Source organism: Mustelus asterias, chromosome 1 (genome assembly GCF_964213995.1).
Source record: "Mustelus asterias chromosome 1, sMusAst1.hap1.1, whole genome shotgun sequence".
NCBI lineage: Eukaryota > Metazoa > Chordata > Chondrichthyes > Carcharhiniformes > Triakidae > Mustelus > Mustelus asterias.
Genome location: NC_135801.1, coordinates 105,941,686 through 105,955,311, shown reverse-complemented (window position 1 = coordinate 105,955,311; position 13,626 = coordinate 105,941,686). Strand labels below are relative to the sequence as shown.

Below are 13,626 nucleotides of genomic sequence, written 5' to 3'. Positions count from 1 at the left end.
AATTTCGATTGTTATTAAAACCCATCTTGTTCACGAATATACTTGAAGGAAGCTAATCCACTGTACTTACCTGGCCTGGCCTACATGCTATTCTAGACCTACAGCAATGTGAATGCCATTCCATGTGTGTTCGTGAAAAATGGCGAGTTCACACAGTTAACCCAGACACACTTTTCATTTTCCCCATTCACTCGATGCAATGAAATTTACTTGTTAGTTGGCTGCAAAGTAATTTGACTGTGTGTATTTTTGGTCCAATTAGTAGTAGCAAGGAGACTGCGGTACAAAACTGTTTCATTTTAAGAATTGCAGCAGTTTGACGATCTTAATCAGTAGTCATGGAGTTCAGTGATGAGGGAAGTGGAAAATGCTTGTCTGCCTGAAGCCACAGTGCACAGTAAAGGGAGATTTATTGATCTTAGCCATGATCCTGAGATTCCATATCTGAAATGCAACTTCCCAGTGATAATATCCTTTATCTTGATTACAAAAAGTAATGTTTTTGGACCTGAAGATTCTTTAGTCACTTCTGCCTATTTAGGATTTGAAACTTATTCATTATGGATTTGTGTCTAATTAATTTAAATTAATAGTGCATGAGTAGATTGCTTTGTTGGCCTGATGATTTTTTCTGTTGATACTCAAAAGGGCTAATGAAATTATTATCTGTTGCTTTATACCTCATGGCAAAGATGACATTAAAAATTGTCTGGGGTTGGAAACAATGAATCACTTTGATGTTTGTGTAAAACCTTTACGTTTGATATAGATGAAATAAGGGTTTTCCAGCAATGAGAGTTTTTAGTAACAAAACCCTTAATAAACAACATGTCACCTCAACTTTTCCATTTCTTTGGAGATCACTGGAGCTGTCAGTTCCATTTAAGCTGGAAAGCTGATTAACTGTTCTGCTACACAATGAAATCTGTACGGTTATTCTTTTGCATCTTCCTTCTCTGCTATGAATGCGAGATTGTTTTAATGGCATGCATTTTGCAATGGCACAGTAACGTGCTTGCTGCTCATCCCTAAGAAAGCTACCCACAAAGATCCAGCATGGCATGCATTACACCTTTCCCAAGATTAATTTCATGCTGATGCCAGCTCGGGGAAACCTCAGCCATCCATCAACAGGATTTATTTCACACATTCATGGGATGTGAGTATCACTGGAAAGGTCAGCATTCATTGTCCAACTCTAATTTCCTTTGAGAAGGTAGTGGTTAGCTGTCTTCTTGAAGCACTGCACTCCATCTGGTGTAGGTGCACAAGGACTTTGATGTGGCAACTGTGTGATGTAGGTACAACCACAGTGCTGTTCGGAAAGGATTTTGTAGCAGCGACGGGAAGTATTGCAATATAATTCCAAGTCACGATGCTATCGTCAAGCAAGTTAACAGCCAATCACATTGAAGAATTCTCACAGGAAGCAAACCACAATGTAAAAAGTACTGATTATCCTTCGCTTTTTAATCATTTTAAAAAGAATGAAATGAAGATTAAGACATACTTATTGGATTAATGTAGAAGCTGAAGTGGTATAAACTTTACAAACAACTATTTCAAAAAACCTATGCAATTATTTTATCAAAATGAAGAAATGTAACATAACAAAGAATAAAGAAAATTGCAGCACAGGAACAGACCCTTCGGCCCTCCAAGCCTGCACTGACCATGCTCCCCGACTTAACTAAAACCCCCTACCCTTCCGGGGACCATATCCCTCTATTCCCATCCTATTCATGTACTTGTCAAGACACCCCTTAAAAGTCACTACTGTATCTGCTTCCGCTACCTCCCCCAGCACCGAGTTCCAGGCACCCACTATTCTCTGTGTTAAAAATCTGCCTCGTACATCTCCTTTAAACCTTGCACCTCGCACCTTAAACCTATGCCCCCTAGTAATTGACTCTTCTGCCCTGGGAAAAAGCTTCTGACTATCCACTCTGTCCATGCCTCTCATAATCTTGTAGACTTCTATCAGGTCTCCCCTCAACCTCCGTCGCTCCAGTGAGAACAAACCAAGTTCCTCCAACCTCTCCTCATAGCTAATGCCCTCCTGGTCAATCTTTTCTGTACCCTCTCCAAAGCCTCCACATCCTTCTGGTAGTGTGGCGACCAGAATTGAACACTATATTCCAAGTGCGGCCTAACTAAGGTTCTATAAAGCTGCAACATGACTTGCCAATTTTTAAACTAAATGCCCCGGCCAATGAAGGCAAGCATGCCGTATGCCTGTAGGCATAAAATGTAGGCATAAAATAATTTATAGGGCTAGAGAAGTCGTCCAGTAATTATGAACTTAGTATGCCATTTAAAAACTCAGTTATAGACATAGAAACATAAATAGTTCACTGAACAAAGCAGAACTTCAAAAGTTTTACTGATGATAAACTGAATAAAGCGCTTCGATGAAGAAGTTGGCCCTTTTGTGGCTGAACTGGTTGCCTCAGCTCCATTTTTGTCTCTTACCCCTCCACCCCCCTTAACTTCCTTGGCTGTCAAAAATCTATCTAAACTGCGTTGAAAATATTCAATGACGCAAACTCCGCCATTTTCTGGGGGAGGGAATTCTGCATACTAATAGCCCTCGAGAGGAAAAACACTCTCCACATCTCTGTCTTTCTCAAAACAGAGACCATTTATTCGGATGTTCATGTCATTTCAAGTAATTTCTAATGTTTGTATTTGCGAGGACTTCAACAACACAAGCTGTGGAAGAGCAGAGAATCGGTGACAGCACCGTCTGGATTTCTGTTTTTAAATGCGGCACAGGGCGGCGCAGTGGTTAGCACTGCTGTGTCATAGCACCAGGGACCTGGGCTTGATTCCTGGCTTGGGCCACTGTCTGTGTGGAGTCTGCACATTCTCCCGTGTCTGTGTGGGTTTCCTCTGGTGCTTCGGATTCCTCCCACAGTCCGAAAGACGTGCTGGTTAGGTGCATTGGCCATGCTAAATTCGCCCTTAATGTACCCAAACAGGCGCTGGAGTGTGGCGACTTGGGGATTTTCACAATAACTTCATTGCAGTGTCAATGTAAGCCTACTTGTGAAACTAATAAATAACTAAAAAAAACTAAATGCATATGTGTGGATGTTAAATGCCGCTGTCAGATTCATAGAGTAAAGATAACGATCATTGGCAATTTGTCTGTGATTATGACTGCAAAATCTCAGCGATTATGTGGGCATGCAAATTTTCCATTGTCCTATCTCTTCAATCAGAGGTATCATTCTCACCCAGATGGTTGCTTTGTCACAAGTTAAATGACTTGATTAATCTGTTGATCTGCTTTGGCCAAGTCTCTTATTTTCTCAATTGTCTTTGCTAACATCCGTGTTGTTAGAATTTAAGGCCATAATTTTGCAGAAATTCACACCCTGCCGTCACTGCAAGCCAGAACAGACAATTTGGCGCTCAGCCAAATCTCTGTTCACTGCAGTGGGACCGGAGGATCCTGCTGGCATGAACGGCTGGAAAATTCCGGCCAATGTGTTTAGTTGCTGTGGGCAGCAACTGTATTTTGTGCAATTTACTATGATTCTGTTGGTTTGTGCTTCAGCTGTTGTTGTATATAAAACAGTATTTAAGAGACTTAACATTTAGCTGGAAGAGGTGTGGAATGTATGCCATGTATTTGTCTATACTGAGTTAACAATTCGGTATTGTTTTGCTCAATTATCTCAATATTCAATGGAGCAGGTTCCAACATCTGGTAGGGGGCAGGAGCCTGAGACCCAAACTTAGCTTGATACCTTTCACTCCGTTTATCTCCACTGAACCCACCCAATGCACTCCTTTTGCATCCTGACTCTTCAGCATACTTTAAGCCCGTTTTATGCTTGTAGGCATCATCACACCCTGCTTCATCCATCATCAGATAATTCTGCTGTGGCATTTTTGTCAAAGCATTTGATGCACTATTGATAAGTTTTGTATAGGTTTCCATGGGCAATCAAAAATCTGTTGTCAAGAAGTAACTTGCAAGTTAACCCAGATCATCTTTTGTAAAAGCCCCAAAAAGGTTCAAAAAGCAAAGATTTTATAAGTGAACACCAATCACTTCAAAATGGACATAAATTACTTGGGAGAAACAAACTGAAAACCTTTCAACCAAAAGTATGTTCTTGTTTAGTTGGGAATTATTAATATTTTAACAAGACTGGTTAAGGAAAAAGCTCCTATTTCATGAGCCCACTTTTTTAAAAAGAAAATTCTCCAATCCACACATTATAAAAGCCACACTAATTCAGTTCAGTAAACATTCTGGATGATGGAAATTTCTGGAAGCTGCATATGCAGTTTTGATTGAAAACTTTCCAATTTGTTTTTGAGGCAGAATATACAATTGAAATCCAGGTTTTTGAGTGGACTGAGTCTATGAAGTGAAACACTTTAAGGAAGGCATTGAAAAACAAAATACAATTCACAGAGCAAATTTAATCGTGTTATTCTGAAATATGTATTTTTATAAATTTGCTTGAAATCTTACTTTGCACACAAGAAATTTTGGCTCCTGAGTAGATAAGGCTGTTGTTTCATTTAAGTGATTATATTGGTTCACTTTTTAGTACATTGATAGCTATTCAACTCCCCATTTACAATTGGCTTTTTTCATAAGTCATTGGGAGCTTCTCAGTTTTCTCGCTGCTTACTTTAATTTTGATTCAGGCGTTGCTCATCTCCTGTTCTGACTTGTTGCTATTTAACTTTGATGTAATCAACAAAATGATAAAACGTTGACACATTGCTCAATGATTGAGAGACAGGAAATGAAGGTAATGTGTAGCTAAAGTGCATGACATATGCAAGACTTTAAATTTATGTTAGTTTATTAGCACTCTCCAGAGCCGCTGCACATGGTAAATTGATGTTTATATGGATGTAGATGTTAGATAATGCCATTCTTAAAGCTTGTATGATATCAAGTAAATACATGGACGAGTTCATACAGAAATCATTTTAAGAGGCTGCAGATATGTTGGCTGAAGTATTGTGTTCTTGGACAGTTCCCTTGTTCTGTGAAATGTGATGTATGTTTGCTGTGACAGATAGAAAATGCATTGTGTTTACAGTTAATTATGATAAAGATGCTGTCTTACGAGATGGCCACTGATGTGAAAATAGATTATTCTTGAGGTCAGTGTGGTAATGATGGTATTTAGTATTTTAAAAAAATACTACACCTCATTATTGAGTGTGTATAGTCAGTGAATTGTGATTCAAATCTGAGAGCAACCTGGCCATGAGAACAATACCATATTTCACTGACCTTCTGTTACCTCCCTTATATCTGTTTGTAAAAGCTTCAGTTGGTTCAGAAGATAGCTTAATGTATGATTAAATTGAATTACTGTTCATTTTTTATGTTAACTACAGTTTAGATTTTTCTAATTTCAACCATACATTGTGAATGAAACTTAATGGGTTTGACACTTTGTGTAAGTCACTACTTTAGTTCTCAGAAAACTAGTCATCTTTGAGTATTGCACTCATGCCAGTTTGTTTTCCCAGAGTAATGATGGAGAAGAGCGATTGGCTGTTGTTCGACTTTTGGCTAAGCTATTTGGTGCAAAGGATTCGGAACTCGCAACACAAAATCGTCCTCTGTGGCAGTGTTTCCTGGGACGGTAAGATACACTTTAATTAGTTAATGACGAGATGTGGTATTTGTTTTATGCATAATTTGTTGTTGGAAGCTAAATATGGTTTTGGGAGCTTGCTATGCGCAATGCGCTGTTTTTGTGCATTCCAACAGTGATCACACTTCAAAAGACCTTTCAAGTGCTTATCTAAATGTTTCTTGAATGTTGTGAGGGTTCCTGCTCCAACCCTTCTAGGAAGTGAGTTCCAAATTCCCACCGTCCTCTGGGTGAAGAAATCTTTCCTCATTCCCCTGCTTCTTTCTTTCAGTGTATGTCCTCTGGTTATTGACCTTTCTACTAAGAAGAAAAGTTACTTCCTATCTACTATATTTACATCCTTCATAATTTTGTACACTTCAATCGGATCCCTCATCAGCCTTCTCTGCTTTACAAAAACAACCTCAGCCTAACTAGCTTCTCTTCATAGCTGAAATGGTTCATAGCTGAATAGTCCCATCCAACTCAATTTTCAAGTTTGCTGATGACACCACCATAGTGGGTCGGAATTTAAAAAATGAGATAGAGAATTTGGTGAACTGGTGAAACGACAATAATCTCTCCCTCAATGTCAACAGAACGGAGGAGATTGTCACAGAATTCAGGAAGTGTAGTGGAGAACATGCCCCTGTCTTCATCAACGGGGACGAAGTAGAACTGGTTGAAAGCTTCAAGTTTTTAGGTTTCCAAATCAACCTGTCCTGGTCCACCCATGCCAACGCTATAGTTAAGAAAGCCCACCAATACCTCTACTTTCTCAGAAGACTAAGAAAATTTGGCATGTCAGCTACGACTCTCTCCAACTTTTACAGATGCACCATAGAAAGCATTCTTTCTGGTTGCATCACAGCTTGATATGTCTCCTGCTTTGCCCAAGGAACTACAAAAGGTCGTGAATGCAGTCCAATCCATCACGCAAACCAGCCTCCCAACCATTGACTCTGTCTAACTTCCTGCTGCCTTGGCAAAACAGCCAGCATAATTAAAGACCCCACACACCCTGGACATTCTCTCTTCCACCTTCTTCTGTCGGGAAAAAGATACAAATGTCTGACGTCACGTACCAATCGACTAAAGAAAAGCTTTTTCCTGCCGCCATCAGACTTTTGAATGGACTTGCCTTACATTAAATTGATCTTTCTCTACACCCTGGCTATGACTGTAACATTACATTCTGCACTCTCTCGTTTCCTTCTCTCTGAACGGTATGCTTTGTCTATATAGCGCGCCAGAAGCAATACTTTTCACTGTATATTAATACATGTGACAATAATAAATCAAATCAAAATGCTACAGTTTTCACCATCTTCTCAGCTATTCACACATTCTTTTTGTCTGGCAAATTTCTTTATTTCTTTTGATTTTTATCATTATGCTTGTTATTGCCTCATGCCAGAGAATTATTTCATGCTTACCACATACAAACATAAGATGCCTGGTGTTTATGTTTCCCTTCCCTTCCCTCCTTTTCAAATGCAGCTCATCTGTACCACCTTACAGTTAGGATTTAGAGTCCACAACCAAATAATCAAGCTAATTGTTTCCTCCACAGATACTGCCTGGCCTAAAAGATTTCCAGCATTTTTAAGTAATGCAGAAGTAATAGCAAATGCTGGAAATACTCAGGTCTGATAATATCTGTGGAGGGAGAAACAGACTTAATGTTCCAGGTTCGTGATCTTTGAGTATAAGGTGAGACTATTCACAGTGATTATAGGAAAACTGACTATTTTGGAATGGTGCTAAATATGTTCACAGGTAGGGGTTAACCATGTGATTAAAAAGGCTATTTTTTCGTGAAAGATCCATATTTTTGATTGTTAGGAATTTTAGTGCAGTGAAAATTTAGTTTGTATAGTCTTGGTGTCATACCTGATTGCACAAGATCATGGCAGATTTTGCAATCAGTGATGTGCAAATAAGATTCAGGAGAAGCGTTCCAACTATCTAACCTTTGACCCTCTCTTTGCCACAACATTTGTGCAGCTATTGATTTACTCAACTGCACCCTCACCTCCACCTCTGATGTCCCAGTACCCAATAAAACAATAACTCTCACTCACCAAGGCCGTTAATCCTGGTATGATCTTCAACTTTGCTCCTTTAAATGCAAGGGATACAGACTTGGAAAAAAGCATATGACACCCTTATTAACATTAGACATCCACTGTCATATCTGGATGGGCCACCTAAACACTCTCGGATCCCCCTCTCTCCTGCTAAAACTGCTCAGTACTCCAGGATGAGCCTAGAATGCAAAGATAACCCCCTGCTTCTTTTCTGTACAACAAAGCAACTCAGAAACCTCCTGTCCCCATCTCCTTTAACCTCACGTCCAACAAGAAGAGGAGCTCATAGGTTTCTGTGTTACTGAGATCAAGACAGCTGAACAGTTGCCTTTGCTGCATCCCTCTCTTTCACATATCCACCTGACCAAACTTCCTTTAACACTCCCCTGTGTCCCATTCCTGAATTTGCAATTTTTTTTCTCCTATCTTTCCCGAACTTAGCTTGTCTGTGACCTCCATTTCCTGTTCCCTCGATTCTATTCCCACTAAATTACTGATCACCAAAGGCTCCCAAGTTAGTTGATATTGTAACCAGTGTTCTCTCTCCAGGTGTTTTCCCTGTTCTTTAAATATGCTGTCATCACCCCTCTCCTCAAAAGACCAAACTTGACCCCACCGCCCTTAAACATAAGTGACCCATCTCCAACCTCCCTTTCCTCTCCAGAAACCTTGAACATGATGTTGCCTCCAAAATCTGTTCCTTTCTAAGAGTCATTGAGTCACAACTGTACAAAAGGGGCCTTTCAGCCCAACGAGTCTGCACTGACAAAACTACACTAAATCTACACTAATTCCACTATCCAGCACTTGGCCCATAGCCTTGAATGTTATGACCTTTCCATGCTCACCCATGTACTTTTTAAAGATGAGGTTACTACCTCAACCACCCTCCCAGGCAATGCATTCCAGACTCCCGCCACCCACTGGGTGAAAACGTGTTTTCTCAGATCCCATCTGAATCTCCTGCCCCTTACTTGAAAATTATGAACACACACACACACACACACACACACACACACACACACCCACAGCCTTCTCTGCTCCAAAGAAAATACCCCGAATCTCTCCAGCCTCTCTCCGGAGCTCAAATGCTCCAACCCAGGCGGCATTGTGGTGAATCTCCTCTGTACCCTCTCCAGTACAATTACTTTGTTCCTTTGGTGAGGTGACCAGAACTGCACACAATACTCCAGCTGTGGCCCAACCAAAGTTTTGTAGAGCTCCAACATAACCTCCCTGCTCTTATAATCTTTGCCACAACTGATAAAGGCAGGTGTCCCAGATGCTGCCTTAGCTACTTTATCAACCTGTCCTGCCACCCTCAGGGAACTTTGGATAAGTGCCCCCAGAGTCCTCTGAGTCTTTCCCGGAACTATGTTTGAATCTCTTCAATCAGGTTTCTGCTCGTGCCAGAGTGCTGAAACAGCTCTTAGCAAAGTCACAAATGTGATTCTGTGTGACTGACAAATGTAAACTTTCCCTTCTTGCCCTTTGTAATCTGTCTGCAGCCTTTGACATAATTGGACACACCATCCTCCTCTAACGCCCCTCCAATATCGTCCAGCTGGTTGGAAAGGTTCTCACCAGGTTCCATTCTCATCTATCTAGTTGTAGCCAAAGCATCACTTACAATAGCTTCTCTTCCTGTTCCCCCACCATTACCTCTGATGTGCCCCAGGATCTATTGTTGACCCAGTCCTGTTTCTCATGTAAATGTTGCTGCTTGGCAATGTCATTCAAAGGCAAAGCGTTAGATTTCCAGCAAATGCTGATGGCAACTGGCTCTACGTCATGACCATCTCTCTCAACTCCTCTGCTGTTGCTAAATTGTCAAATTGCTTATCCGACATTCAGTACTGGATCAGCAGAAATTTCCTCCAATTGAATATTGGGAAGACTGAAGCCATTGCTTTTGGCCCCCATTCCAAACTCTGTTTGCTTGCTACCGATGCCATTCCTCTTCCTGGCAACAATCCAAGATTCAGCCAGTCTTTTGGAACCTTGGTGTCACATTTGACTATGATATGAGCTACCACCTCTCATTTATGCCATTACTAAAACTGTCTATTTCTGCCTCTAATATCATTTGACTTTGCCCTCTTCAGTTAATCTGATATTAAAATCACCTCATTTGTGCCTTTGTTAACTATGGACTATACTGTTCCAATGCATGCCTGTCTGGTCTTGCGCATTTCACACTCTGCAGATCTGAGGTAATCCAAAATTTACCGTGTTTTAACTTGCTGCAAGTCCTATTCCCCTATCATCTTTTTCCTACTGACCTACACTGGCTCTCGGTCAAGCAATCTCTTGATTTTAAAATTCCTGTCCTTGTTTTCAGCTCCTCCATGGCCTCATCCCTTCCGATTTTTGTAATCTCTTCCAGCACACAACTCTCCATGGTACCCGCGCTCCTTCAGTTCTGGCCTCTTGTGCATCCCTAGCTTTAATGGCTGCATCATTGGTGGCTGCCTTTAGTCGCCTAGGACATGGGCTCTGGAATTCCCTCCCAAAACCTCCTTGCCTCTCCTACCTCATTTTCTTCCTTTAAGATGCACCTTAAAACTGATCTTTGTCCAACCATTTTTACCATCTGACTTAACATTGATTTACGTGACCTGGCAAAATACTTTGTTTTATAAAGCTCCTTTGAAATGGCTTGGGATGTTTCGTTGTTTTGAAGGTGTTCGATAAATACAAGTTGTTGAAAAATCATTTCCGATAGTGGCAAAATCTTTGTCACAATTAGCCATCTGATTCCCAATAGTGTCCAAGCAGAATCATTCCCCAGTGCCCTTTTCTGAATCTAGAGCATCAAAAATGGCTGTTGGATGGTGTCAAATTAGTTGACGGTTGCTATCCTTGGTATGCCTTTCTTGAGTCATTTGATAGCAATGCATTCCATTGTATGTGTCATTGAGTCAATGATGTAGTCAATAATAAACATACATCTTGTTTTTTTAGCACCTGTGTTATTATATGGTTCATTCAGTGAACAAGTCATAATTTGGCTCTTCATTCATTTTTCTATAAATTATTTTGTGTAAACAAGGAAATGAGTTGTATGTATAAACATATTTACACAAATATCGAAAATATGTTTTTTGATATAGATTTAACGACATACATGTTCCTGTGAGGCTAGAATGTGTGAAGTTTGCAAGTCATTGTTTGATGAATCATCCGGATTTAGCCAAAGATCTTGCAGGTGAGATGTTAACCTTCAGAGTTATGCAAAATTTGCTCCTGGTGCTCACAGTTGAGGCCTGTATTTTCCACAATATTTTGTACACCTCCAAAAGTTGCTATTGGTTTCACTGGAGTAGTGATGGCAAACTGCTGAAGAATTTTGCCATTGTCAACACAGCAAAACACTAACCATTAACTGCCACTTTTAACAGAGGAAAGCATTGCAGAATATAAAACCTGTGCTGGAATTTACTGACTAAGCAAGGTTAAGAACAGAAATGTCAATGAACCGTACAATCAGTTATCGTGTTAAACTCACAAAAACTCTACCATTTCAATATACACACAGCAAATTGCATATGAAAGCATTGCTGACTTTCTAATTGAAAACGCAGGAGTAACTAGTTCTGTTGACTTTAGCTATTTTGAAAAAGGTTATGACCTTCAGACATAGTTCACTCCAGTGCATGTTTCTGTCTAAAAGTGTTTGTAGTAATCCTGAATCAGGAATTGTGCATTTTAAAAATAAGTTTTAAAAAAAAAATAGACTACTTGAAGACTTGTATATCAATGTTCAAGGCTGCATTGGATAGGCGGTTGAAGGAACATCAGAACCTGATGGATAAAGGAAATTAGCACTATCTGCATAATAGGGGGTTAAATGCAGATACAGACTGGTTGGCCAAATTCCACACTAACTTTTATGAATTTCTATGTCATGATCTGGTTTTATGTCAATTGCAATTTTGCTAATTTGTGCAGCTAAGTGATTTTCTTGTCTTTGTGTGACCTGATGCCATGAAAATTTGTGGTCTGGTATCAATGTTGAGGTCTCATAGGGCCATTCCCTCCTGACTGTATGCCACTGTTCTACCACCTCGAGTGGATCTGCCCTACTGATGTGGCAGGACCGATCCAAATTTGGTGATGGAGGAGTCTGGAGTATTGGATGAAAGATATGATCCTTAAAAGTATGACACTCTGATGCTGTGACTTGATTAATCTGTGGAGCAACTGGCAAAAATCCACAGATGTTAGTACAGTGAAATTCACAGGGTCTGTTGGCCTTGGTATGTCATGTCTGGTGCCAGAGTTTAACATGATAGCTGATTGTATGGTTCATTGACATTTCTGTTCTTTACCTTGCTTAGACAGTAAATTCCAGCACAGCTTTTGTGTTCTGCAATGCTTTTCTCTTAAAAGTAGGCAGGTAATGGTCAGTGTTTTGCTGTGTTGACAATGGCAAAATTCTTCAGCGGTTTGCCATCACTACTCCAATGAAACTGAAAGCAGCTTCTGGAGATGTGGAAAATACTGTGGAATTCCAGATGAAGTTTAAAATGTTTCCAATTGCATGGTTTGCTATGTGTAAATACTTCAGTGCAATTGGCAGGTTACCTGCTTGCTGACATTTGTGTTGTTGCAAGTCCAGAGATCGCTTTGACTTTGCAGCAGATTTAAGTTGTCTCTGGAAAGGGGAAAACTACATTAGGAAGTTGTTTTACCACTGACTTCAAAATCCAGACCGTTGAATTCAGTTTGCAAAAATAAGTTATTACGGTCATTACCATTTTACATTGAACTTGGGCCTATAACTATATGAAAACTCTACCATTTCAATATACACACAGCAAGTTGCATATGAAAGCATTGCTGACTTTCTAATTGAAAAAAATAGCAGTAACCAGTTCTATTGACTTTTTAGCTATTTTGCAAAAGGTTATGACCTTCAGACACGGTAGCTGAATTGTTCACTCCAGTGCATGTTTCTGTCTAAAAGTATTTGTAGTAATCCTGAATCAGGAATTGTGTATTTTAAATGTTTTTTTTAAATAGACTACTTGAAGGTCCGATCACATGACCCAGAAGAGGCCATCCGGCATGATGTCATTGTTACGATAATAACAGCAGGAAAGAAAGATCTATCACTAGTAAATGATCAACTGCTGGGGTTTGTGAGGGAGAGAACACTGGACAAAAGGGTAAGGTTTTGAATTTGATAAGGTTCCATTTCTTTGCTTTACAACAATAAGCTGTTCACTTTAAAACAAAGACTTAATAGTGTTAAATCTAAATTAATGAAAAACTGCGACACTGCCACCCTGTGGTACCCAAGCCTTAAGTGTTTTATTTGCAATATTTTTGTGGTGGACAATTCATGGCAGTAACCACACTGGAAAATAAAATTATCGTTCAAATATGTTGTGCTCCAGAAGCAACAACTCTCATAACCCATACATATCAATCACAGATTTCTCAAAATCATTACATCGGGCTTGGGGTTTTAGAAGAATCAGAAACTTCCCTGCATTTGTGAGATTTTGAATTGATACATTTAGAAGTATCTTAACTCTGATCTATGAGCAGGTAAAGTGACTGGCTCGTTTGTTTCTTGTTCAATACCTATAAAACTGAAATAAAAATCATTACAAGTTCAGTCAAACAGCAGGAATAACTTTATTACGGTGATAAGTCTAAACTATTCAACACTGGAATATCAGGATAAAAATCTTCTTCCTTTACTGTTGTCTATTTTCCTATTCTCTTGTCCTGTTTATTTACTTGAACAATAGTGTGTTCTTTTCTACCTACTCTGTTTTTATTAACAAGTTAACATAATTTATCCTTTTTGCGATGTTTACTTTGGAAATGGTAGATTTAAAACCTGACTTACTTGACCAGATTAATCTTGGATATGTCTTTGTTGTGCAAACCTGGAAGTAAAT

At 39.6% G+C, this 13,626-nt stretch overlaps 1 protein-coding gene across 6 annotated transcripts in view; it reads left to right on the top strand.

The window, feature by feature from the left end:
* Window positions 1-13,626, top strand: part of pds5a (PDS5 cohesin associated factor A) — a 226,653-nt gene that overhangs the window by 107,668 nt on the left and 105,359 nt on the right. For all 6 annotated transcript variants that reach the window (XM_078216356.1, XM_078216398.1, XM_078216375.1 and 3 more), the window contains exons 9-11: window positions 5,515-5,630; window positions 10,825-10,919; window positions 12,737-12,882. In XM_078216356.1, the coding sequence (XP_078072482.1) occupies window positions 5,515-5,630; window positions 10,825-10,919; window positions 12,737-12,882 (357 nt within the window). The remainder of the gene's footprint in view (window positions 1-5,514; window positions 5,631-10,824; window positions 10,920-12,736; window positions 12,883-13,626) is intronic.